General features: G+C 48.6%; 2 protein-coding genes across 14 annotated transcripts in view; both read right to left on the minus strand.

Moving 5' to 3' along the window:
- Positions 1 to 2106: 2106 nt before the first annotated feature.
- uqcr11 (ubiquinol-cytochrome c reductase, complex III subunit XI) lies at positions 2107 to 6085 on the minus strand. The gene is made up of 3 exons (XM_088907916.1): positions 5990 to 6085; positions 2917 to 3062; positions 2107 to 2268 (listed from the first exon to the last, which is right to left on the minus strand). Exons 1-2 carry the CDS (start codon positions 6037 to 6039, stop codon positions 2942 to 2944), a joined length of 171 nt encoding a protein of 56 aa, XP_088764042.1. The 5' UTR covers positions 6040 to 6085; the 3' UTR covers positions 2107 to 2268; positions 2917 to 2941.
- A 2213-nt stretch (positions 6086 to 8298) lies between these two features.
- tcf3b (transcription factor 3b) overlaps positions 8299 to 26115 on the minus strand; it is a 42176-nt gene continuing 24359 nt past the window's right edge. For 2 of the 13 annotated variants that reach the window (XM_088907920.1, XM_088907929.1), the window contains 13 exons: positions 25222 to 25321; positions 24922 to 25055; positions 24562 to 24706; positions 24152 to 24210; positions 23344 to 23422; positions 22513 to 22589; positions 21903 to 22094; positions 21376 to 21505; positions 20674 to 20821; positions 19989 to 20042; positions 18149 to 18384; positions 13206 to 13358; positions 8299 to 12810 (listed from right to left, as the gene is read on the minus strand). In XM_088907920.1, the coding sequence (XP_088764046.1) occupies positions 13213 to 13358; positions 18149 to 18384; positions 19989 to 20042; positions 20674 to 20821; positions 21376 to 21505; positions 21903 to 22094; positions 22513 to 22589; positions 23344 to 23422; positions 24152 to 24210; positions 24562 to 24706; positions 24922 to 25055; positions 25222 to 25321 (1500 nt within the window). In that variant the 3' untranslated portion in view covers positions 8299 to 12810; positions 13206 to 13212. Of the gene's footprint in view, positions 12811 to 13205; positions 13359 to 14136; positions 14367 to 18148; positions 18385 to 19988; positions 20043 to 20673; positions 20822 to 21375; positions 21509 to 21902; positions 22098 to 22512; positions 22590 to 23343; positions 23423 to 24151; positions 24211 to 24561; positions 24707 to 24921; positions 25056 to 25221; positions 25322 to 26115 lie in introns of all 13 variants that reach the window. The other 11 variants (XM_088907919.1, XM_088907928.1, XM_088907917.1 and 8 more) reach the window with 9 other exon arrangements.

Here is a 26115-nt window from a genome sequence, read left to right on the forward strand (position 1 = left end):
CGCCTCCGCAGCGCGTGTGTAAATAAATCTCTCTCTCCTCTCCCCCCCGCGCCGAGACACCGAGCGCGGCATCGTCACCGGAGCGCCTCTCGAACCCGCCCGCCCGCGGGGGGAGTCTTTCCCTGACGGGCTTTATCGCACAGAAGGGCTCCAGAAGGCCAAGGCAGCAGCTCCACCTGCTCGTTGGGCCCGCTTGTTCCAGACTCCCACCACCCTCGGTGTACAGAGAAGCGCTCTGTTCCATTTTACAGCCACATGCCCGGAGTTTCCGCTGGTGTCCCTCTGTGGGAGCTGAGCAGAGGAGTCCGCTGGCGGGACAGGAGACGAGGGCAGCAGTGTCCTCGGCTCTCCCCACCCCCAGCGATGAAGCTCCAGATTCCCGCCTGCATCCTGAGAGCTGCTGGCCAGGATTTGCTTGTTGCCTGGACTCTCCCTCACAAACTCTCCCACATCTGGAAGTCAGAGTCCTGGGAAACAGGGCTGTGCCCCTGAAAACTGGGGAGACACCTGACCCCCCAGCGCACCTGGAGAGACAACTGCACCTCCCTGCAGTGCACCTGGGGAGACACCCACAGCTCCCTCCAGAGCACCTGGGGAGACACCTGCTCCTGTCCCTAGCGCTCTTGGGGAGACGCTTCTGAAGCCGCTAGCAGATGAGAGGCGGACACTGCCTGGTGAAGGAGTTGTTGACTGAACTGGCCTGGGTGGCCTCCTGTTCCAGTACTCGGCCTCCGCAGGGTGCTGAGCTCCTGTACGTCTCACCCTGCAGGGTCCAGCCGTGCAGAGCCGGAGCCCGGGGCCCGGGGCCCGGAGAGGGTCGGGACAAACACGCAGGTTAACCGCTGTCCTCAGGTCTCGGGGGGTTCAAGAGACCTCACATCGTGCTGGGCTGTGACCCCAAAAGGCCCTTCATGTAGAGCAGGAATCTCCAGCCCTGTGGCTGGGGAGCCCATCCAGCAGGTCTCCCGGGAAACCCAGAACCGTCCGAGACTTGGACCAATTTCACGGATCACTGAGCCAAGCAGGATTGTCTGGGACAAAAAGACGAGTCTCCGCCTGCCGTCTTCCTCACCCTTACTGTGACCGAGCGGAGCGGCGACACCTGCCTGCACTCCTAAGCCCCCCCACAGGGCACAGGCAGGACAGGCTGACCTCTGACCCCCATCATATACTGCACCACACCGCGCTCCCCCTGCAAGAGCAGCAGCCCTGCGAAGGCAAAGCTGAGCAGCACTGCTGGGGAAAGGGGTACTTGAGCCGAAAGCCCAGGCTGCAGCCCCCCCCCGCAGTCCTCTTACCACAGAGAGTCAGGACCCGTTTTCTGCCTCATCTGAAAGACGGCACCTTTTTACAGTACAGCAACCCCATCACTATACTGGGGCATTAGGACCCACTCAGACTGCAGGGTGAGCGCCCCCTGCTGGCCCCACTAACATCTCTTCCAGCAGCAGCCTCAGCTTTCCCAGGAGTCTCCCATCCAGGTACTGGCCAGGCCCACACCTGCTGGGCTCCAGTGGGGGAGCTGCAGGGCGATCGAGCTGTAAACGGACACCAGGTGATTAACGGCCCTGGGGGGACAGCTGGCCGATGATGTCACCAGCTGCAGCAGCGCCGGTGGCTGGCGTGAGAGCCAGGAGCAGTGGGCCGGGGAGGAAGGGAAGAGAAACGGACAGACCGTCCCTGGCCTACAGGGGAGGATAAGACAGCTTCACTGCTGGTCTACAGCCCCACCACGAGCAAGGGGGCAGGGGGCACCAGTCCCCTACTGTAGCTCCCAGTCCAGCTTTCACTGCTCCCAACACCCCCAGGTCTAAAAGCACAGAACTCTGCAAGAACGCGCAGGCAGCAGATAATGTTTCCGATATGCACTCATGCCGTTTCACAGACACTCACATTTGCATTTAACTTGAGGAAAAAGAGGTTTAATGCCTTCCTCCCACCAGCTCTAAGTCTTACAAGTAAAGCAGCAGCAGACCGGGCTCATGCAGTAAAAGCACCCGTCGTCTCTCCGACACCCAGCACAGCTCTGCTCGCTGTCCCACAGAGCTGTCCAAAATGGCTGCAAAAGGGAAAAAAAAACCAAAAACGAGGGACTCCAGAACGACGTGGGTTTGATCGAAAAGTTTAATACAGGCATAAACAGCAGAAGAGAACAAATCAAAACACAAGTGAACAGTCAAACAGGTTCATGTCCCTCTGTCCCGGGGGGGTCGGAGCCCAGAGTGCCTGTGGTCTGGGGGGGGGCTGCCGTGCCACGGAGCCGCACACCTGCGCGGACAGAAGGACAGGTGTCAGAGCAGAGCGGACAGCCTCACCGAGACTCGGCAGCAGGACAGCGAACCGGAGATCCGCCTGGATTCAAGCCCATCCCTCAGGCTTACTGGGAATCTGTTGAGTGTCCGTCTGCACCATTGTCAGAGTAGCATGCGTGCAAGTTGCCAAGTGAGCACGTGAACAGAGGGGGCACCTGTGTGCCCTCTGGAGGGGCAGACTGTAGGAGCCAGCAGCTCTCCTGACTCCTGCCTGCCTCTTCCTTGATCAAACACCCATAATATTCCTCACACTTCTATAGCGCTGTTCTAGACACTCCACTCAGAGCTCTTCACAGGGAATGGGGATCCTCTCCACACCCACCTGGATGATGCGCCAGTCCGCTCCCCACACACCAGCTCTCAGTGGGGAGGAGAGCAGAGTGATGAAGCCAGTTCAGAGATGGGGGTTATTAGGAGGCCATGATTGATAAAGGCCAGGGGGAAATTTGCTGCTGGCCCCACTAACACCTCTTCCAGCTGCACCTCAGCTTTCCCAGGAGTCTCCCCTCCAGGTACTGACCAGGCTCACACCTGCTGGGCTCCAGTGGGCGGCCAGCTGGGAGCTGCAGGGTGATGTTGCTCCACCCCTGGCGCCCACACTCACCTTGCTAACAGCACGGTTTCCATGGTTACTCATCCTTCTGGAACTTGCCCCTGATGTAGGGCACGTAGTCAAGGAGCAGGCGCCAGTCTGTGGCGTAGACCAGGCCGACCGCCCCCACCGAGCCCCAGCCCACCAGTGTGGGCACCCTGCCGGGGGGAGAGAGGGAGGGTGGGTCAGGACAGGCTGCATGGCCCGGGCACACAGACTCTCGAGCAGCCCAGAGCCACGCACTCATTACTGCTCTCTCTCTCCTGTAAGGGACTCTCAACTCAATCAGCCCTGAGCACTGTGGAGCCATGAGATCTGGCACCACCTAACACCACAGTTTTCCAGCCAGTGGTCCCCTGTCTAGGGTGTACTCACACACACACACACCTGTCCAGGGGTCACCTGTCTAGGGCACAAACGCGCACGCACACACACCTGTCCAGGGGTCACCAGGCAGATCTCCATAGAAACACGTGATCCAGGTATCGCTGCCCCACAGCGCTCAGTCCACAGTCCGAACGTCTGCCCCCCCCCCCCCACCTCACAACCGTCATTCGCCTGACTCCTCTCCCCCAAGCTCATCTACATTATACGGGCGACGGGGTCTCCTCCTGCTGCGCCCCAAAGCTCAGAGAGTCCCCTGCCCCCAGAGCACCTGTATCCAGAGTTCTACCTAATGCAGGGCTCCAGACTAAAAATTAAACATTTTAGGAGCCAAATGTCTTTAAGTGGCCAAGTTCCTATTAATAAAGACTCACTGCGTCCTCCGTGCTCTGCCTGCAGGTCTGTCCTCCTCTTTTACTGCCCGATTCCCGCCCTCCTGCATTGTGCCCGACCTCCGACGGCCGATTGGTCCGTTGTTCAAACTTTAAAGCCACGTGCTGTTTTTGTCAGAGCGTTCGAACTACATACAGTCACAAATGGAGTGTCTCCTCATCAGAGGATGAGTCAATGTCGCGTGGCCATCCTGTATACTGAGGAAGAGGAGCCCCCTTGTTCGAGCTGAGCCAGCGCCTCACACAGGGCTCGGGATCGCACTGCTCAACTGAAGGGCCTCCGGAGCCGATCCTGATGAAGTCCTCCGACCTTGAGATATTACGTGAATTGCCCGTGTTCGATTTTATTATCCGTTTGGTGCAGAAAAGCCTCGTTCACACTGTGCAGCCGATACGGGCAAGCGCAAGCCCGATCTGGACTAAACCTGCACAACCTTCCTGAAATCTGTACAGTAGGGCTCTGTGCTCAAGATGAGCTCCCACAAACTACTGCAGGACATGTCTGCAAACTGGCCCTCGACGAGCAGTCTTCCAGTTCGTCTGCAATGCACGCAGCACATGCGGTGCCGTTATCATGACTTTGATGCATCCATTCCGTTCTTCATCATCATCATCATCATCAAGATCCGGGAGGCATGTTTTGTGAACGGTCCTTCCTCGCGGGCGATCACGCATTCAATTTCGTTTGCAGGTCTTTCTCGGCTGTTTTGTCGCCGGCGCGAGACACAGCGCGGGCTAACGGTGTCCGTCTTGGGGTACACCTCGCCCTCACGACAAGCACGAGCATTTCGAGGCTTCGGACCCCCTCCGTGGTTTGTTTTTTTTAACCGTTTCTTTAAAAAAAAATAAAATGATGCTTCCCTTTGAAAAAAACTCCAGTTTTCCCTGCAGCTTCCCAACCGGCTTTAGAACCAAAGTCGCAATACATCATTCGCTTAAACCGCTCGATTTAGACAGACGGCTGTTCAGATGCGCCGGCCGCCCTGAAGCTTAAGGACCCACTGCGGGAGGGAGATGCATCAGACTGTCATGTCACGCTTCGCCGCCGTTAGCGCATCAGCCAGCGCGGGGGACGCTGGCAGCAGCCCCTGTTCTAGCTTCTTAGCCGGCTACCCTTCACCAGCAGGCACCGCCGTGTGCTGCGATGAGGACGTCAAGGCCTGCAGCTCAAGACGGAACTGCGTACCGCCTCATCACCAGATGGAATTTGACCACATATCGACACAAAGCTTTGGCGTCTGTCGCTAATGGCGACTAGATGTTGAGCTACTGTCGCCAATTCTTATTTTTGTCGCAGTCTGGAGCCCCGCGAATGTCAGGGCCAGGCCCGTTCTCTACTGCCCATGTTCCTTCAAACCCCTCGTCCCTTCCATGTGCTTATAAGGGCAGCAAACTAGTGCCTACGTTCAGAGAAGCTGCATATAAAATTGAGACTACTGTAGTCATCTGCCCTGATCGCACAGCCAGAACAAGCTCCGTGCGCAGAAACAGCCGGTGTTTAGAGACAGTCGGGGCTCAGCACGTCCCCACAGCGAGATCAAAGGTCAGACCGATACCAAGACCGGTCGTGTTGATTTTAGATTAAGACGGACTCCGCTCCCACCCCCCTCCAGCGCCTCCATCAGCCAAGCAGACCCCCGACTCGGTGTGACACAAGCATGAACCACAGAAGACGGCGAACTGCGCAGCGTTGAGCTGGCCCCCACGGAGCTAAGATGAACGCAGAAGCACTAGCTCGATCTCTGCCAGAGACGAATCAATACCAGACGGTTTGCTGTGAAGTAGATTTAAATCTCGGAGCGGGAGAGACTTCTTTACACAAAGGGTTGTGGGAGTGTGGAACAAGCCGCCCAGCCCTGTTGTTGAAGCCGATATCCCGATTTATTTAAACAAGCAACTGGATGAGATCATCGCATCAACACGTTTTTAACTGCCAAATAGCATCCTCGTCTGTAACGTCCTATATATAAACTGCATTTTAACAAGGCCACAGCGGCCAGATAGTCACACGCCAGACAGCTCCAGGGAACTCTGAAATATCAGCAAAACACTAGCACTGGTGAGCGCGACACACGCACCTCCCCTGGCCGTGGACTCTCGACACTTGTTTCGCGTGTTTTTCCCCACGAGAAGACCGCGGTGCTGCTCCTGCAGCGGCGGCCCGGTCACGGCGCTCCCTGCCCCGGGCCAGCGAGCGACCCCGGCTCGCAGGACGGAGGAGACACCGCGCTCATCTCGGAGCCACAGAACCCCCCGAGGCCATGAACACAAACGCTGGTCCCCCTCCCCACGCAAAGCTCCGACCTTACCAGGACTTGGCGATCTGGACGTATCTCTGTCCGACCAGCTTGCTGAGCATTTCTAGCGCTGACCTTCCGCTGTCCCTCGCGCATGCCTTAAATGGCGGCCCGAGGACCCCGAGGGCCGTCTTCAGCAGCGCCTGAAGACAACGATCGATTTCGCTCTTTTATGTGTTATTAAAAAAAAACAGCTTCATTGCAACTAAATTCATTTATGAAATAAACTCGTTCGATTTATTTTTTTTCAAAATGTAAACGATTTTTTCACAGGCACAGATCAGGACAGATCTCAAGTGTTCATGATATGAAACGACAAGCTCGCCGGACCTTTTTGTTTCCTTCGTCTGTTTAAAACAAATTCTTTTAACAAATTCTTTAAAACACTCATTAATTTATGTTGGAGCTATTATTACCCTAAAATTATCTGGACTAGTTTAAAGCACAAGGCGAATCTTAACGTTGAAAGGAAATTTAGGTTGTTTTGTGTGAGATCACAACCTTTAATACAAATATATAAATATCACCTGAAGAAGGCTCCACGGCCGAAACGTTGTGTTCTCTTTCTTCTTCTTTTTCAGCATGGAATAAACCTGTTACTTGTTCCTTTAATACAAATATGCGATAAACGTATTTTGCGGACCAGATTCCTTCTCCATAAATGTTCTCTTCAATTCTTTTGAAAGAAATACATATTAGTCTGTATAAAATATATAATTGTAAGTGTAAGATACCGGATCACACTATTAATCACGCAGTATTCTCTGGGCTGTGTACAACTGCATGCTACCAGATTTTCACATACTGTGTCCAACGTCTCCAGGCGCTTCCTTGTTGCAATTAATATAAAAAAAATCAATACAAATAACGTTGTACGTTGGCTGTGTTTATCCTGAGAGTTCCTTCTTTAAAAACTGCAGTGAAACAATTTCTGTACCCGTTGTGTAAGTGCAAATTCTCTAAAACATGGTAAGTCTGTCATTAAAACCCTTTAAAAAGATAACTTGAAACTCCATATTTAGGTTTCAGCAATTCTAAAGTAATGTGCCTTTCAAAGCGCTATATTATTATTATTGTTGTAGTTGTTGTCTATAGTATTGCCTTTTATTTTCATGGGTAAAAAATCGATTCACAAATGATATAAGAAATGGTAGAGTACATTAGAAAACAAGAAGTAAACGAGACAAATTAAGAACGCTTTAAAATTCCACATTTTGTAAATGTATTTTTCTTAAATTATGCTGTTTAGGGCGCGGTTATTGGCTGTGTCTCGACTCGTTGCAGTGCTGGCTTCGATCCGCATCTGTGGAAGGAGTCTGCGTGTTCGTGCGTCTTCACTGGGTGGCCTTGGTTTAATCTCAGATGCTGCCGAGATTAATTCGCGTCCCGAAATAATTTCTCAGTGTGAATGGACTAGCGTTCCGCCTCGAATGGTTGTTTTTGTTTAGAGCTCACTCAAGCTCTGACTAGAATCTGTGAACTTTAATCAGTACTATACTTTAAGATTGTTATACACGAATAACAACACTGTAGATTAGAATCTGCATCTTTTACCCCGTTTGTATACATTAGTAGCCGTCTGTAGATTTCTGCTCAATACTTAAGCAAACAGCGCCCTCTGCCGACAGCATTTAGTACTGCTGGCCGTACTGAACCAGCGCCGAGGCGGTATACTGTACACGAGTGTCTGCTTCCATTTCTGACTGGACTAAGAACAGTAAGGAAAATGTATCCTGCAGAGGTGGAGCTGTTACATGTTAGGATAATTCCTACTGAAAGCAGTAAAGCATACAAACGGAAGTTAAACTAAGACACGGTGCAAAATTGACACTACAATCTTTTACAAACTCGGGCCACCCGGCGGAACGGACCCTGCAGCGGTTCGGAAATCCTTCTTGGCGTTAATAGTCTGGGACCGGCCGCATGAACGCTGGACAGAATTCCTGCCAACAGGAGTCTGAGATGAGGACCCGACTAAAAGGAAGCGGGCACGAGAAAGCGCAAAATAGGCATTTCATTTTCCAACAAAACCTTCACAATAGCCCAGATCCTATGTATGTGGGAGATGTAGGGCAACCTCGGAGACGGACAGCTGTGAGAAACGAGCGGAGTGCTGTAAAATGTGGAATGGTCTTTTCTTCGGAGTACGATACAGTAACTCGTGGATCTACAAGAAAAGGGGTTTCCCAACCCTCTAACGCAAGTGACTGTGAGCCTTCAAGCTCCATGAGGCACTGGAATCGCTGCTCTTGTGCTGTCGGACACCCAGCGGAAAGCAAACTAAGATCTGATGTAACAACAATCACAGGTTCCACGATTCTCAGGTTAAAGTAAAACCTTTATTACAAGTTTTTTTTCTTTCAACTTTTAAGTATACAAGTTTCAAAAGACAGACATTGGAAAAAAAGGTATATTTCTGTTATTAAAAATGGCACATTTATTGCTACATTACTGTTATATACAGGACAGATCTCAATAGCTACTTTATATATAAAAAATAAAAAGTCTGGGACTGGAGGCACTCTGAGAACAGCAGCAGACTGCAGGTGTGTCCCCCATGACACGAGAGCTGGAGGCGCCAGGGTCTGCTGAGAAGAGGGGGTACGGGCGGAGACTGTGACGTCCCCGCACCCCACGACCCACGGTCCTACTTGTGCTGCCTCTTGATCGATGTACGAATGACATCAGCCAAGAACGTCTGCAATACTCCCACATTTCGGTAATATCCAAACTTTTAATCTCGAAACTAGGCAAAACAATACCTTAAGATATTTCATGCTGTCATTAAAAAGGGTTTTGAAAGAAAAAAATATCCATACATTCAGAAGAAAATTCTGAAATACCTCTGTCCAGGTCAAGATTACTTTTCACCAGTTGCTTGTTTGCAGATAATTGCAAAGATAATTGAAATGTTTTTTTTTTACTTGACCATTTTGTAGTTTTAATCAAAACAAAATTATAAACCATAACACATTTTCCTTTTTCTGTCACCATGCAAAACCGCATTCTGATGTGCTCAATAGGGCTCTCGTCCCGGAAGCCAGTTTGAGAGTAAAAGTTTGGTCAGGAAACTCAAAAAACGACAAGCTGAAGATTGGGGTGGGGGAACTCCAGGAAACGATATCTATCCTGTTGAAATGCTGCAGGTACGGTCTGCAGGATGTAAACATTGTGGAAGTGAGAAATACTGTTGACAACGAGTGGGGAAGAACTTGAGATGAAAGCAGGTGACGCACTGCGGCCCAGCCTGGGGCGCGCGGCTCCGGGCCTCGCAGACGGGCGGGCTGCTCTCCTGGGCCGGGGGACAGCGCTGTCGGCTGCACAGGCCGCCAAGGACAAGTGCATCCCCTGTAGTAGCAGGGAAAACTCAAATCCGGAGCTGAATACAAAAAATAAAAACCTACAAAACCAATAACATTCTTACGCGAGTGTTGTCATCTTCCTTTCAATGTTGGTATTAAAAAAAAATGAATGCTTTAAAAAGATGCCCAATTTTTCAGATCTTCCACTTCCTTCTACCCACCTTTTACACACCATTTCACAGGGTAGGCTGCACCACATGGCAGGACGCGGCTTACTTCAATACAAAATAACAACCAAAACACATCTCAAGTTTAAAAAGGAGATTGAGAAGTCAGGCACTGGTGAGGTATCACTCTCCTATCATGACGTCAGAAGACTCGAGAATGAAAAGGCCACACTATTGCTTTTATTTTAAATTATTTTTGTCTTTAAAAAAAATAACACTTTCTAGAGCGTAGGACTGCTCCTCACGGCGGTCAGCAGGTGACCGGCGGTGCGGACAGGACCCCTGTGGTGAAGCGACAGTGCTGCAAGCCGGTGGGCACTGCGGAAGCACAGCCGAAGGACCCCCCCACCCTCTCCAGACCACCCGAACGCTGTCGGAACACTAGATCCAATAATAATAGCATGGAGGCTGAACTTTAGCTCATGCAAGAAATGTTGCAAATGAGTGACTTTTTTCCCCCCCAGCCTAAGCCACAGTAATTTAGCTGCTGTGATACCAAAGAAAGCTCAGTAAAATGTGAAAGCATGGCAGTGTGTTCTACTGTGGGGGGTGGGTGGGTGCTAATACTGACAAACCAGGATTCAAAGTCAATACTGAACAGAACATACCAAGGGCATCTAGGCCAGATTTGGGAAGTGTGGCATCTGGGACACCAGATCTCCCTGTTTATCCTGTTCTAACTAATCCTTATTGCTTCCAGTGATTTCCAGCAGCACTGCTAATTGATCGAATACAATTCAGTCATCCTAGACTGGATTAAACTCAATCTCTGTGAGATTGTATACAGATGTATAGATGCAGTGTTGTAACTATACATACAAACCTGAAAAAAATAACTGATTTAGCACCTGTTTTTAATGTGTTACTTTAAGTTTAAAATCTGAAAAGGTCAGATTCAGTCGATAAAACGTGGCTGCATTTAACCAAGTTCACTTCCTTAAAACATTACAGACTAAGTGAAAATGTCATTTTTTCCTATTCATTTCAACTTAATACTACATTTCCAGCATTCTGAAAAAGAAAACGGTTGTAAAGTTCTCTTAAGGCTCACCCAACCCCCACTGATCATGATCACAGAACTGGAAAAGTCCACACCAGAGATCGGAATTTAAAAAAAGGACCCCAAGCAAGTAATTAGTCTGATGGCCTGTTACAATAACACAAGCTGTGCTGTTCCTTCAAGGTTGTGCATTTTAAGGTTCCTGTCAGCTTCACCACAAGAGGTCGAATACCCCTAACCCCCCCACACACACAGCCTATACACTTGTACACAAAACCAGTTTCTTTAAAAAAAAAGATACGACTGTCCATCTTATGACAGTCTGGAGAATTAAGAATTCATTTGTTTCAACTTCTTAGTTTTTACTACAATACACTCTATATGTCCTGCTACTAACTTTATTTTTAAAAAATCTACACTGTATAGTCTAATAAAAAATATATTTTTTTTCTTTGCTCATGTTACATAAAATAACGTTCCCAAGTTATGCACTTATGAGCTCGACTTGACATATCAGCTCCTGTATGTTCTGCTGTTGTTTCCGAAATGCACAATGTTCAGTCTCGGAAACCCGATCTCAAGGAAGTGAACTGAAATGGCTGAACAAGACCCAGCACACTGGTTAGGGGCGGAGAGGTCAGAGGGAAGGAAGGGGGGAGGAGGAGGAGGAGGAAGGAAAGTTTGGTTTGCATTGCAATTCGGCTTTAGTTGAAATTACCCTAGATGCAAAAATGGCAGTTTTGAGTCCATCCCAAATGTCTGCTCCTGTTTGTGTGTGAGGGGGTTTCTAATATTTCAACTCTTTCTAGATCTCCTCCGATTTTAGTTTCCAACAGCATCCAGAGGCAATGACCAAAATGTCTGCCCTCGTCAAATCCCTTTTTCCTTGACCAAAGGTTGGGAGCAAGCGTTGGCACCAGCGTCGGTCCACGTAGCCTGGCCTGCAGCGGCTCCAGAGCCGAGGGGCAAACTGACAGTACCAAGGGGAAAAACCATCTCCAGCCACATGAAATTTGCAGTCTCCATTCCAGCACTGAATGAGAGTGGCACCGACCTCATGCCTGCCTCTCATCTCTCACTGGGGCACAAATCCAAAAGTTACATCTGCACAAGAAGGCCGAGGTTAAATCTTCTCTTCACTGGCGGCTCACTGAAACATTATCAAGGCAGACACCAACTGAGCACAACTCTGTCCCTGCACAAAGACAGTGGGAGGCACAAGTGTAGCTGGCAATTCGAGTTGGTCCGAGATCCAAAGACGGGTCAGATGAGAGCTGTAGACACCTCCAGATCCTTAGCCATCCTCCTCCTCTTGTGCAGTAAAGAGCTGGGAAGGGCCATTAGTTTGAGGAGATCTTTCCAAACGTGTGGCAGGGCAAGAGGGAGCACTGGGAGGTCAAGGAGTCTGGCTGGTGTAACAGCGTACTTTACAACAGCACTCTTGACCGGGACTGTCTCTATGGTGCTCCACTGGCATGATTCTGGAGTGAACTCTGGAACTGTAGTCCTCCCCCCAGCCCTCGTATTCCCCGACAAGAACTCCACTTCGCCAAGGCCAACGTCCAGAGCACAGCAGCAGCCAGAGCTGCAGAAAACCAGGGTACAGAACTGCTGGGATTAACCAAAACTACTACTTCTAAACAAAAAAATAATCTATAAAATTGTCTCAATCCCAGGAACCAGAGAGAGACGGATTAGGAAGGTGGGGCTTTTCCCTCACCTCTCCCTGAGCACCAAGAATCAGAGGTTAGTGTCTCAGTCTCCTCACTGATATCCTCAATCCGTTAGAGAGGTGGGAAGGATCCATTTCAGAACCAAAATAAGATTTCTGCTGGGAATGCAACAAAAAAGTATGTAAAACTTCGGGTTTACAACCATCTGACAAGTTTTTTTCCATGTGAAAAAAATGATTTTGTTCCAAATATTTAAGTCCGTTTCTCTAACAAATCATAAAAAAAATTGTGAGGATTAGGCACAAATCCATACTCATGTTTCTCGGCAGTGAAAGGTTGAGTTCATCGATGGGACACTTTTTCCACTGTTCCATAGGATTATGGAAGCCAATACATGTTTACACACATCAAAAAAAAAACGAGGAAAAAAGTTGTCTTCACATTTGCACTGGTAAGTCACGGTCAGGAGTGCGGACAAATTGGCTGTCAGTTTTGGCAGAACGTGTGTTGGGGGTGTGTGCATGTCTCTGTGCGTCTCAAACAGGTGTACAAACACAAACACGCAGAGGAGAATGATGGAAGAATAATAATAAGGCCACATCTTCTGAGAGCCCTGGAAACTCCACAGGATCTGAAAGACCAGACAAAGACTTTGCATCAGGTTTTTCTTGGTCTCTTTAAATCATCAGATGCTGAAGAACCTCTGAAAAGTGTCAAATGATCCCCAGATCGACTCCATGAGCTCATAAAGAGCAGCCCTGGATCCGAGTGGCAGACACTGCAGCCCAGCCCGTCATGGAGGAACTGCATCAGAACCCCACTGCACAGCAGTGTGATCCAGTTCGGGGCCGATTATGGGCTACAGGCTCCTGTATATGACGAACGGATGAATTCAAAATTAAAAAATATTTTACAGAGGTTCTGAAAAACTCAAGCAGCTGAACAAACACAAGAGGCTCCCGCAGGCAGTCAAGTGGACACTTGGGACTGAATGGTTCAGCGCACGAGTTTCAAAGCACCACTCACCTGGGTGTTACATATGACTGACAGGGTTGTGCCCCTCACCCCCAAGTCCAGGGTGTCCCCCTGATAGCTGCATCTGGGGATCCCCTACTACCCCCGACACCTTCTCCTCCTCCCTGCGCTTGAGACAGGCTGCTTTGGGGTTCAGGTTACGCTCTGAGGGGGTGAAACAGAGGTTTATGAGTTTCATGGACCGGTCAAACAATGACCAGCAAGGCAGAGAAGCTCCATCAGGCTCAGGTTTGCAGAGTCCTCCAGGATATGAAGATTAGTTGGCAAAATCGCATGACTCTCATGTTAACGTCCAGAACTTTGCACATCAATACTGACTGAGTGCTCTTTTTCTTTTAAACTTAAACTTAATTGGGTGATCAATATTACAATATAGGAACTACAGTTCTCTTGCAAATAGCTTGGCACATAAGCTTAAAAATGGACAGTTAACCAAGTGAAAAATGTTACCCAGCTCAGCTTATTTCTATTGCTACCAGTAACCTTCGACGACTATGCTTTTAATAGTAATCTTGCCAGTGAATGTTTAGGTCTACAATATTTCTAATTCTGACTGTGTAGATGTGGCCTTTGTAACAGGAAAAAAACCAAAAGGAATCAAAAAAGGTTTAGGATGGAGGAAAGGATGTGTGGTTGGGTGGAGTCCACATTGCAAAAAAAATAAATAAAACAAACCCTTACAATGTAAATTGCAACATCTGACAATCAAATGGCATGGGGCTTACTTGTGCAGGACAAAGGATGGAGAGAACAAGCAACAGAAAGGGTTATTACAGGAAGAGAGCTGCAGCAAAGCACAGCACACAAACCCTCAGCACACTCCCAGCACAAAGCAAGGCAGAGCTCTCAGGGCCCAGACAGCAATGCAGGCAGAGTTGTCAGCACTCTACCGCCCCCCAGTGGCGGTGGACAGGAGCCCTACCTCGCACCTGCTTCTCCAGCCCCAGGATGACCTGTACTGCCTGCTGCAGGATGATCAGTTTGGTTTGGGCCTTGTCGGTCTTCAGGTGCACCTGGCACATGCGGCCCAGCTCCCTGAAGGCCTCGTTAATGTCGCGCACGCGCACCCGTTCCCGCGCGTTATTGGCCATGCGCCGCTCGCGGTCCCGCAGCTCCTTCTCCTCCGCCGTTAGGCCCTCCTCCGTCGTGCTGCTGCCGGGGGTGGGAGGATTGATTGAGGGGAGGGGGTTGGGTATTAATTCAATTCATAAAACCCAGGGATGTTTCCGGTAGGTGTCACATCTTTCCAGCAAACTGCAGCTCCCAAAGCTGACAATACGAACCGAGTGCAGCGCCAGAGGGCTCAGACCAGGATATCCGTCGTGCCGACCAGCAGCACTGTGCTGTGCACGCCGCGCACGCCAGTCTTGGCCACGATCGGATCAGTAGAAGCAAAGCTATCGAGTCTCGTATGAAAAGCGCGGGCAGGTCGGAAGCTATCCTTTGCTTGGACTTTGGGCTCATAAAGTGGCTCCGATTGCCCCAGTCTGCCACTAAAAGAATGTTCTGAGGGATATTCTGGCTAGAGCAGATCTACCCCACTCTATTTAAGCACTGCGTCACTTAAATGAAGCCATTTCTGATGAAGCATGACAATTAAATGGAAACAGAATCCCCCCCCCCAACCTTCCACCAGACCCTCCAAATCTACTTTTCCTCTTAATTATTCATAGCATTTTTAACAGCCTTAATGTCAAAAGTTAGAGGTGATAAATAGCCTATAGAAGAATTTGAGGCATTAACTAAAAATGCAACTGAGCAAATAATTTAAATTAGCAGACTATTAAGTAAGCAAGAGCAGAATGTGGACTAAAAGCCAGCTGCACAGGACAATGAGCCCAAGAGGGAACTCAAAACTCCTCATTATTCTTGCAATCACCTCCAGTGCAGAGTTTTTCTGAAGACTGCTTTGAAAGTTGTAAAGCATAAATCCAACACCTCATACATCAGACGTGTAAAAACTTCATACTGTTGCACCTGGATGAGAACCATATGCCACAGCCCAAAGACAGTGACTGCAGTTCAGACTGGAGAGGATTATGAAGCGGACGTCAACCTCTGATCACCTGCTTAGCTGGGAGCTGCAGAGTGCTGGAAACCACAAAGTCCGAACAGCACGAGAGGAGGAGGACAGAACTGCTGTGACTGTCCCTCACTCTCCTGCTTCATTCTCAGCTGTTGGGCACAGTCTGCCCCTAGCCAAGTAAGGCACAGTCTGCCTGTCTGTCTGGGCTGCAGGGTGGAGGGTCCAGCTCTAGAGGGATTTGCAGCATGTATCAACAATCAGTAAGAAGAGAGAGAAAAATGGACATGCCCAGGAGCCATAGCTTTACATAGCTCACATAACTGGAGGAGACGATATTTAAGAGAAGTGTTTTAAGGGAATTGCATGTCTTGGCAAAGTTTTAATGAAGTTACTGAGATGAGTTAAATGTACACTTAGACTCCATCAATTTTCACAGAGAGGACTGCTGTAACATTGGAATCCTTCAATTCCAGTCAACTTTAACTGGAGCAGTTTAAGTCTCCTCCAACGATCATGAGCTTCTTAAAAATTCTGCTGGATTGTAGCTTTCCAGGCCATGAACTAAGGAGAGCAGATATTAGAGGAATCTCATCCCATTGAAATTCCCTGTAAAGAAGGTGAAGAACAAGGCTCCAGCACCCATCCACAAACACAGAGCAGAAAGCCAGGGGGCTAGTCATATCGAGACCCAGATCCTGCTGTCAGCAGCACTAACAGACCGACGGAGCAGACTGCTGCCTTAGTGGGAGACACAGGGAAGACCTTCAGACCGCGGAGCTGGGTTTTTCAGAGACGCAGAGAGAGCGGGGCAGGACTGCGGGTTTCCGAGGCCAGAGTAACGAGAGACCCATGATTGGACCCAAAACCATGCCGGCCAGTGTTCACGCTCGGAGATGAGACTGATGCACGAGTACCATGGTGTGGTTCTATAGCTTTGGCTGTTGTAGCCTTTTGTAAGAGGTTTTATAGAGAATTAAATATCAAAATAGCATGCTCAACAGAACAACCCCACTGAGCCTAAATCCAGTTTTTTATATTGGAGATTACGACAAACCTTCATATTGGGGATAACCGATTTTTAAATTTACTTTTCATATTCTTGCAGCAACTATTTCAGAGCAGTGCAACTAAGTCCAATTCATTCAGAACAGACTGACAATTTTTCTTCTTGCAGACTGCGGGACTACGCAACACATACAAGACAGAAATATAAAAACTTGAGTGCACCGACAAAACACTTCTGAAAAATTGTTGGAATTGCACATAGACTGAATGCATTATTGTCATTCACTTCTCTGTCAGAGGCCGGTCTACATAATTGAGCTCTTATCCACATGATGGATGAATTTAAAACTCTATAAAACCTCTTCATTTTATTTTTCTTATTTGGATCCTTCTATTCTTTCTTTAGATGCTGGAAACCAGTTCGGCTGAGTCAGGCCCCGGGATCTGGTTGGCCAGTCTCTCGTCGGGGACGAGGAAGTGCGATGGGGAGATTGTACACACCTACAGCAAGCAGTGAGGTCGAGAGTGGGAGTCGCTGGAGGGGGTGAGAGGGCGATGGGGGACTGTCCGAGAGAGAGAGAGAGAGCGAGCGAAAGAAAGAAAGAAGAGAAATACCCCCTGCCAGATATGGAAGGCAGACTCACAGAGGCGTTACAAAGCTTGAAGCTAGGAGAAACGGACAGAAAGGAAAGGGGCAGAGCTGAACGCGGACTTGAAACCCATCTTAAAACACATCGACACACTTTCTAGTCTGACATGTTTTCAGTGCTGACATCTGCAAAGGAAAAAAGAAGGAAATAAAAAAAATACAACATAAGAGGAATGGAGGGAGGATTGGTGGAAATGGCCAAGGGCCGCTTTGGAGGCAGCTACAAATGAGAACTAAGCAGGGCACACAAAGCACTGCAAACACAAGCAGCGACAACAGTGGAAAAACAAAAAACGCTGCAATAAAACAAGGAATGAAGTTAATACATATGAGGCATGTTGGAGAAATTAGGTTAAAAGCAGAATTCAACCTTGACCCCATTCACCTCGCTCCCTAATCCCCTGCACACGAGATGGCAGGGAAGAGCGCTTCTTCCCGGAGAGGGGAGACACAGACAGGGAGAGACAGGAGTGACGACATGCACACCTAGCCTCAGGGGTCAACCACACAGAGCAGGAGAGAGGGTTTCAGGCATATGGATGAAGAGAGGACACTTAACATGAGAGCAGGCAAAATTAACTGCAAAGCCCAGAGGCTTGGGGGATGCTCTTAACTCATCCGAGAGGATTTAACATGGAAGGAATTAGGACACAGAATGCTTCCCTGGAATAACTTACCTGCAGTTACAGGGCACAACCCCAGAACCACTTAAACATTCAATGGCTGACTGAATCCGAGCTAAACAAACTTATTTAGCAGGTTCACTGATTTAAGCCAAATCAAGACAGTGGATACAGAGAAATGCAAAGAGGAGAGCCAGGAAAACAATCTTTGCTAACAGAGCTCCTCTACGTCTATTGACATTCATCAACTGTTATTGACAGTCGCTAGCTCTCCTGATAGCTGGGACCATAACCAAAACCTCTGTCCCCCTCTTTCTCTGCTCTGTGTAGCAGTATAAAAAGCACGCCTTGCCTCGAAACAGCTGCAAGTTAGAGCACAGTGCTGTGCAACGTATGCAGACTCAGGAGAGGAGTGGATGCAGGAAGATTCTCAAAACAGGAGCCCAGAGAGTGAAGGGTGCTGGGGTGAGGCAGAAAGAAACATGCAGCGAGTATGTACAACTTACACAGTGTAGACAGCCCCATGCCACTTTGATTACATCTGAACCACGTGTCCGTTATGTGTCAATGTCTGTTGCATAACACCCCCAGGAGAGGAAGAGCCCCACTCTCTCGCGACCCCCACACTGACCTCGGACTTGTTGCTCCAGGTTGAGAATTACGTTAACGGCCTGGTGCAGAATGAGCAGTTTGGTCTGAGGTTTGTCGTTGCTGAGGTGCAGCTGGCACATGCGCCCCAGCTCTTTAAAGGCCTCGTTGATGTCTCGGACCCGCAGCCGCTCGCGGGCGTTATTAGCAACCCGCCGCTCTTTCTCCCTCTCCGCCTTGAGCTCTAGGGGTAGGTCTTCCTCATCCTCCTCATCTTGGCTAACGGTTCGGGACAGAGAAACAGGGAGAATGACCCTCAAAAAACACTAATCCCCACACACACTCTCTCGATGACGCAGTCAAGGAATTTCCACCACAAGGAGAAAGAAAACCATTCACAGCAACTCAGGACATGCACCAGAAATTTTTAAAGAAACGAAACCCAGGGATAGTCCCCTTTACTCCGAGTATACTGTCCCCTGAACAGTCAAAACGGCAAAACCCGGGCCTGCATAATCTGTCTGCTGTCAACCCACTTCGATCACGTCTGCCAGACCGAGTTCTGGATTCAGTCTACTGGAGCAGCTCCAATGGCCATGCCGATGGAGCAAATGCAATTATAATAATAATTATAATAATTCCTTAAACTTCTAAAGCACTTTTCTGGACACTCCACTCAAAGTGCTTTACAGGTAATGGGGATCCCCTCCACACCCACCAGTGTGCAGCCCCACCTGGATGATGCGCCAGAACGCTCCTCACACACCAGCTCTCATGGGGAGGAGAGCAGAGTGATGGAGCCAGTTCAGAGATGGGGATTATTAGGAGGCCATGATTGGTAAGGGCCAGGGGGAAATTTGGCCAGGACACTGGGGTAACACCCCTACTCTTTTCAAGAGACACCCTGGGATTCTTAATGACCACAGAGAGTCAGGACCTCGGTTTTACATCTCATCCCAAGGACAGCGCCTGTTTACAGTCCAGTGTCCCCGTCACTATACTGGGGCATTAGGACCCACATGGACCGCAGGGTGAGCGCCCCCTGCTGGTCACACTAACACCTCTTCCAGGAGCAGCCTTAGTTTTTCCCAGGAGGTCTCCCATCCAGGTACTGACCAGGCTCACACCTGCTGGGCTTCAGTGGGCTGCCAGTTGTGAGTTGCAGGGTGACATGGCTGCCGGCCAGTTAGACAGTTAAGACTTCCTGGGCTACACGGCGCACTCGGTGTGTGAGGAACTCTTGTTTGTCCTACCGCATGAGTCTCCTCTTATCTGAGCTTGAGTTACAAAAACAGTGTTGTTGCTTAAAAAAATCAAAACACTTCAAGCTTCAAGAATCCTGCGGTCTTACTTATACTCTTCTGTCTGGCTGATGTACAAAACAGAGTACTTTTAATTTTTTCTCCTGCAGAAACCATGCCTTCTATTTATCCCAGATACAGTAAGATAGGCAGACTAAAACTGAATGATTTGAAGTGCTCCTGTCCCTTCATCCAAATGAGTATAAGAAATGAGAAAGTTCATCAACATAAATGTGATATTGATAAACCTTAAAATACTGAAATTCTCAAATGAGAGAAGAGATGAGTTTTCATTCATGAGTTACACATGAAAGCATCCCAGCCATGAAATACTAGCAACCCCCTTCATGGTATAAATATTCAGCCAAATGAATGAGCTTCTGCATCAGGCCCTGTAAGATACAAAAGATCAAACTAAAGCAGATGCAAATCTTGGCGCAGTTATTCTGCATCAAGTGTTTTGACACATGGCAGGGTTCCGTATACAAACACACAAAGCTACATTCACTTCCACAGGTCATTAACCAGCTACCCAGAGAGCCCTCCTTCTCCTCTGCATGCGAGTGGGTGAAGAAAACTTACTCCAGTCCCTGGTCTGAAAGGCCTGAGGAGGTCTGGAAGGAAAACGTCTCTTTTCTGAAAACAATGCGAGACAATGGGGAGCAAGATGACAATCAGGCCCTGAGAGAGATGCCACCAGCCACCGAGGGCTAGTTAGTGGCACAGCTGCCAGCCAAGACTGGATCAGCACAGACCACATGTAACAGACTGCTTACACTCGTAATCCACCTAGTGGGTCATGCCTTGGGCCAGCACTGTGCTGTTCTTCAGAGCCACTGCCACCCCAGTTAAACAGCTGATCAGCCTAACTTTCCTCTCAGTTTCTAGTCTCGCTGCTTAGTTTCGTTCAAGTTATTGTTCTGTCAACACTGACTCTCCAGCTTTGTGGGATACATATTCAGACATGAACAAACAGTCATGTCATTTGTGAGCAGTCCTGGCAGACTGACTAAATGCGAAACGTGCTCATTTTATTCCACAACTCATTTTCTTAAACTATTCAAGTGCAAAAAAAAAAACGGATGACAGTGTGCTCTCCGTTTGTGGCTACGTCACAGCTGCACATTTAACAATAACATTCAGAAAAAGCCGAACAAACTTGGCACTAGAGCAGTGATCATTAAAGCAAGTGTAAAATGCCCTGGAGTGCCCTGGTGTAAGACAAGGTGCCCAGGCTGCAGCGCGGGCACCGGAGTGAATGAGCCACCTGGTTCTCGTGCGGGAAGCCTTCTGCTCCTTCTTCTCATCCTCCGACTTGTCCGCGATGGACGAGTTCTCATCCTCCTCCTTGTCCTCCCTCTTGATGTCTGAGCTGCTGGAGGAGAGCGTGGAGCGAGTGATACCCGCTGACAGGCCTGCAGAGGGAGACAGTAAAACGCACTTGGTGCCCATCAAGCAGATAGTGAAGAGATCAGCCCTCCTTTTAAACCAACACCAAACAAGCAGGACAATAGAGCACCTAAACTAGTCATGTCATGGAATAATGTAGCACAATATCCAGTGCAGGCAAACACTATTGCATTTATTCCCCAGTAGAGTGTTTGACTGGTACTTGTTTAGTGTGGAAGTCAGTTTTTGAACCTGTGCTACTTTTTACACTGCATATTGAAACCTGCTCTTTTTTATAGCAAAATAACGTCAAACTCCGATATTCAATATTCAATATGCTTCAACATTCTCTCTCTAAAATATTAGTTGTACATGAGAACATGGAGATCAACAAAGCAACCATAAGTATGGGGTTCATACAAGCAGGTTTTGTAAAGTCTAAGAGCAAGAGCTTTCTTGCAAGAGTTTTTTGACAGTACTGGCACACCTCTAGGATATCAGGCCAGCTGTTTGTCTCGCTTTGTGCTTGCTGGTTAATCCAGACTGCTTGCTCCTAAAAAACAAAGGCAGGGGTACTGACTGGTGAAGCCCTCCGGGAGCCGGCTGAGGTCGGAGGGCGCGCCCGACTGCGCTGGGAGAGAGACGTGATGGCTGTGCAGGAGCGTAGTGCTGGGCGGCAGGCCAGCAGCCTCCTCGTGGTGACTCCCTACCTGCTGGGTGGAGGGAAAAGGATATATTCAACTGGCACGAAACACCCCATACAGATTTACACTGGAGTTCTGCTCATTGTGTAATCGCGGGGCTGACGACTGTCTAGTACCACAGAGCTGTGCATCAGAATGTTTTCTCCTAAACACAACCGATCAGATGGTTTTAATTTAGGCATAGCTGGAACTAATAGTCTACTTATACATTTCATTCACGTTCGACATGATTTAAAGAGACGGAGAAAACATGCTGAACTGAAACCCTTATATCGCTTTGCTACCGTTACACCAGCCAACAAAAAGGTGAAAGAAAGGGAGTCCCAGGTATGCCAAGCAAGAAAGTGCAAGTCCGACTTGGAACACAAAGGGGAGCGCAGCACAGCCGACAGGTCTCTCTCACCATGGCAGTGTGCCTGTTGCTTAGTGACAGCCCAGCGCTGGAGAAAGCCTGAGCCAGTCCCCCGACACCGCCATTGTGCACAGATGTGGCAGCGCTCAACAGGCTGTGCACATCCGAATGAGCCCCTGCCTGGCCCACAGCATGACTGCGCATCACATGGATCGCCTCCTCCAGACGGTCCTCCATCTTGTTCTGCTGGACAGGGGAGAAGGGGGAAAAAAAAAGGGATTTGAATGATGGGGACACCCCCTCACTATCTTACCAGGAGGTCGAGCAATCTTAAGCCAACAGACACTATCCCTGCCAAACCTAACACGCTCACAAACAGACGTCTTGGAGAAAGAAAACAGGGCTGCGTTCACGGTGCTTCAGTAGTTGTGTTCTTTGTTGTAGAACTTGTGATGCCTGAAATGAAGCCTACTCTGTGGTTAGACCTCACAGAAGGCTGCCTGATGTTCCCGACAGAATTTCAAGACAAAGGGAAACTCTACTTACAGTTTCAACATAAAAACTTCGGAGAGAATTATACTAAGAAAAGAATTTGTCTTCTGTAAAATTTTAAAACCGCTTCTATGAACTCCGTGACACTCCTCGAACACGCACAGCTTACCAGCACATGCATGCCACCTTCGTAACTGGGCGACAGGGCAGCCTGTCCAGCAGGTCTGGGCCACTGAGATGCAGTTCCTGGACAGGACAGAACACAACATGTTGCCCTACAGATCAGCCATGCATTTGACACAGGCACCAAAAACAAAAGGCAGTGAACCAGAAACCCATTTCAATCTAAAACAAAAACAGGAAACATCAGTCCTACATACGATAAAGAAAGAAGAGAGAAAAACAGTGTGGAGAGCTTTATGCCATACAACTGAATCATTCTAGAGCATTTATTAGATTCTCTCATTTTCTATAGAAATCCTATTGTCCAGAACCTGTTTACAGATTAGAAATACAGATATCTATCAGGGATTAATGTTTGAATTTTAAAGGACTTAATTATTGTCCGGCAGCAGGTGGCGCTGTAAAGCCACATTATATCAAGTGCAGGACTTCCTGGGATCAAACTGCATCACATCCAAATTGAAAAGCTCAGCAACAGTACTGCTACAAGTGAGACTCATGATTATGAAATAGTGACAAGCATCCACCGTAAAAGGCATTGTAACAGGAAATACATGGCATCCATCTCCGTGTTCAACAATCATTTACATTGTCGATACAAAATGGAGCTTTCACTGCCCATAATACAAGAGCATAACAGCTGCTGGACAGACCGGCCTGGAGAATGGAAAGATCCAGTCTTGTGCTGCTCCTGGCTCCATGCACAGAGACAGGGAGATGACATAACTTCAGATACAAACATGACTTAAAGAGTTTGCTTCAACTGGTTAACAACTGCTTCAGCTGGTGAACAGGCTGGTACAGCCAACGCGCTTACCCGCGATGCCCTGGGGAGAGCCGACAGGTGTGGAGGGGGTGGAAGGAAAGTTGCTGCTGTTGTGGTCAGAGGGGTAGATCTGAAAAGCAACAGAGGGATGGAAGACGGTGACAGATGTGCTGCAACAAATATTCTGGGATTAGAGAAACATTCTTCCCCAAATTTTACAAATCTATTTGCAGAATTCCCACTCCTGCCAGAATCACAACAACTCCCAATCCTACTGGGAGAGGGAGGAGGGAACTCGGTTGAACTGGCAGCCCAGTATGTGATCTCCTGTCACAGCCTGAGAAACAGTGAACCTGTCTCTCAATAATGCTCCATGTTTACATGGGACTGTATTCAGATATCTGTATTGTATAATTCCTGTAAATGTCTGCAGATTTTCTGTTAATTGTATTTGTATTGCTTTGGCAACATTGATTTACTCATTGGTCATGCCAATAAAGCCTCCTGAATTGATAACAGACTAGAAAGAGAGCAGATGACAAGAGCACAAAATACTGTTCTTGTCTGCTCGCTGGACTGGCTAAAGGGTTGTGGGTTAGAGCAGGACTCTGCAGAAGAATACAACACTTCTGGTGCAGGTTGCACTGGAGCAGATCCTGATTCAGGGATCTGGATAAAGCTGCACTTTTCTTCTGCACTCCACGGCTTCTTTTCCAGAGACGTGCCGTCTCCAGTTTCTGCCCAGCTGTTTCGCGGACCAAACGTCCTCTGGAAACACCTCGGTGGAGTGCGTAGCCTTAGACTGTACTGCACGGACCTTAGATTCTTTTCACATTCATTACATGAAGACAGACATTACCGAAGCTAAAGCCTTTCCAATTTCATCCCCGGAGCTCCCTGTTGTAGTACCCCGGTTGCCTGTCGGGGAGAGGAAGACAAGACGTTAGGACACTGGAGAGGAAGACCATCACTGTCCTGGGGGCCTCAGCGGCAAGAAAAAAACCCTGACTTGAGTTTCTTCTCATACAGCAAAAACGCTTTCTAAACTTTGTGACGAGACAAGTCCATCACAAAAAGAGTATTTAAAAAACACAGAAACATTGAAATTATATCCTGCAAGATAATACAAACAGGAAAAAAAGAATTTAAACTTAGTTAATTGACTTAAAAACAGCAGTTAATTGCGATGGTTTATTCTGGGGGGAAGTAGGGGGCTCCAGGCCTGTAAACTCTCAGTGTGTCAGGGGGTGAAAGTGGAGGCGGTCGTACCCATAAGACTGTCGGCGCCATTGATGGGGGGCGTGTGGTTGGAGACCCCGTAGCCTGCAGGGCTGGAGTGGAAGCCCGAGGGCAGGCTGCCGTTCACCTCACTGCCATGGAGAGAGTAGTTCTGCGGGGGCAGCGGCTGTCGCTTCTGCCAAGGGGAGGGAAAGGCTGAATCAAACACTGAATTAGGGACGTTTCCAGTCTATACAGTCCTGGCATACGAGTTAAAACACAACTCAAGTGTTTAAACACAAGCAAAGCCTTGAGGCCTGCACAGCTGAAGAGTAGCACAGCTACTTCTTCCCGACTCCAGAATATTTCAACAGGCAACAGAGGGGGCAGAAAGATGAGGGAAGAACTGACCATCCTGTCCTGTGGGTTGATGCCAGTGAAGTTGCCCGGCTGGCCGATGTGTGTCGAGCTGCCCAGCATGGCGGCGTACCCCGGCTGGCCGAGGGGTCCAGAAGAGCCCCAGGGGTCCGACGCGTGTAGGCCCTCTAAGACAGCAAGGTGAAGAAAGGCAATCAGTCGTCGCAGAGAGCCATGTAACAGCAGGATCCATATGCTCACAGCTTCTCCTTCACGAAGGCTCAGTCCAAGAGCGTCAAGGCACGTATAATCCAGGTTTCCCTCCAGACTCGTTCCAAGGAGTGGGAGACTAACCTTGCATGTAAAAGGGTCCAGGGTATACAGCCCCAGCCTTAGAAGGCGGATACCCAGCAGGGTCCCGGTTATAATCCTCCCCAGAAGTTGAGACATAAACCTACAGGACAGACAGGCACAGGGGAAAGATGATAAATGAGAGGAGTTTAATTTGTCTTGAACATTTTTGTTTCCCTGTCTTTTTCTCTTAGGGGACTTTTATGTTTTGAAGCAATTTGCACAAGACATTTTAAAATGTGGCAAAAACAAGCTGAGGATTTATTATACACGTACTTGGTGCAATACATGAAAAACACTATAAAAACATGAAGAGATACGTTTTGCGCATGACAGAACTTCATTCTTGAGTCCTTTTTTTCAGCCCGCACAAGAAAACCCCAGCAGCGGAAACGCAGAAAGCCCCAATGCCCTGGCTGCCCAGCACACTCATGGGAGGCTGGCAGTGCCCGTGCAGCCGCTCTGCCACAACAGGACCAGTGGCATCACAAATCGTAGCACATGGCACAGGCACATCCGTGTGCTGGGCCACGGTCCAGAAATAGCCACACTGGTGGTTGCAGGCCCTTCCTCACTTCTGCCTAGGGGCTGGGGGCTCGCTCGGGGAGAGCGGATACACAGATCCGCCCCCCACTGCACGGCACGCAAATTCATTTCGGGTTTTTCAAGCCGCAGAGCAGTTGTTTATATCAAACTATAGTAAGAATAATATTGTTAAGACATAGCATAAACAATATTGTTTTAACTGCATGCCCGTTTACAAAATGGTTCTGAAACACCCAGGGCTTTGTGCCGGCTTATAATCAAGAGGTGATAAACCCACAAATGGATCAAACTTCTGTGCATTGAGGATTTTATTTCAGATAGCCGCAAAGAGGCACTTAGGACTAAATGGCT

This window comes from Atractosteus spatula, chromosome 28 (assembly GCF_055471065.1).
Source record: "Atractosteus spatula isolate fAtrSpa1 chromosome 28, fAtrSpa1.hap1, whole genome shotgun sequence".
Lineage (NCBI taxonomy): Eukaryota > Metazoa > Chordata > Actinopteri > Semionotiformes > Lepisosteidae > Atractosteus > Atractosteus spatula.

What these genes read in the sequence shown, in the direction of transcription:
- uqcr11 (XM_088907916.1), bottom strand. Translation starts at nt 6,039, where the DNA reads ATGCTCAGCAAGCTGGTCGGACAGAGATACGTCCAGATCGCCAAGTCC. An exon ending in GTCCAGATCGCCAAGTCCTG is followed by an intron (nt 3,063 to 5,989) that starts GTAAGGTCGGAG and finishes TCCCCCCGGCAG; the next exon opens with GGTGCCCACACTGGTGGGCT.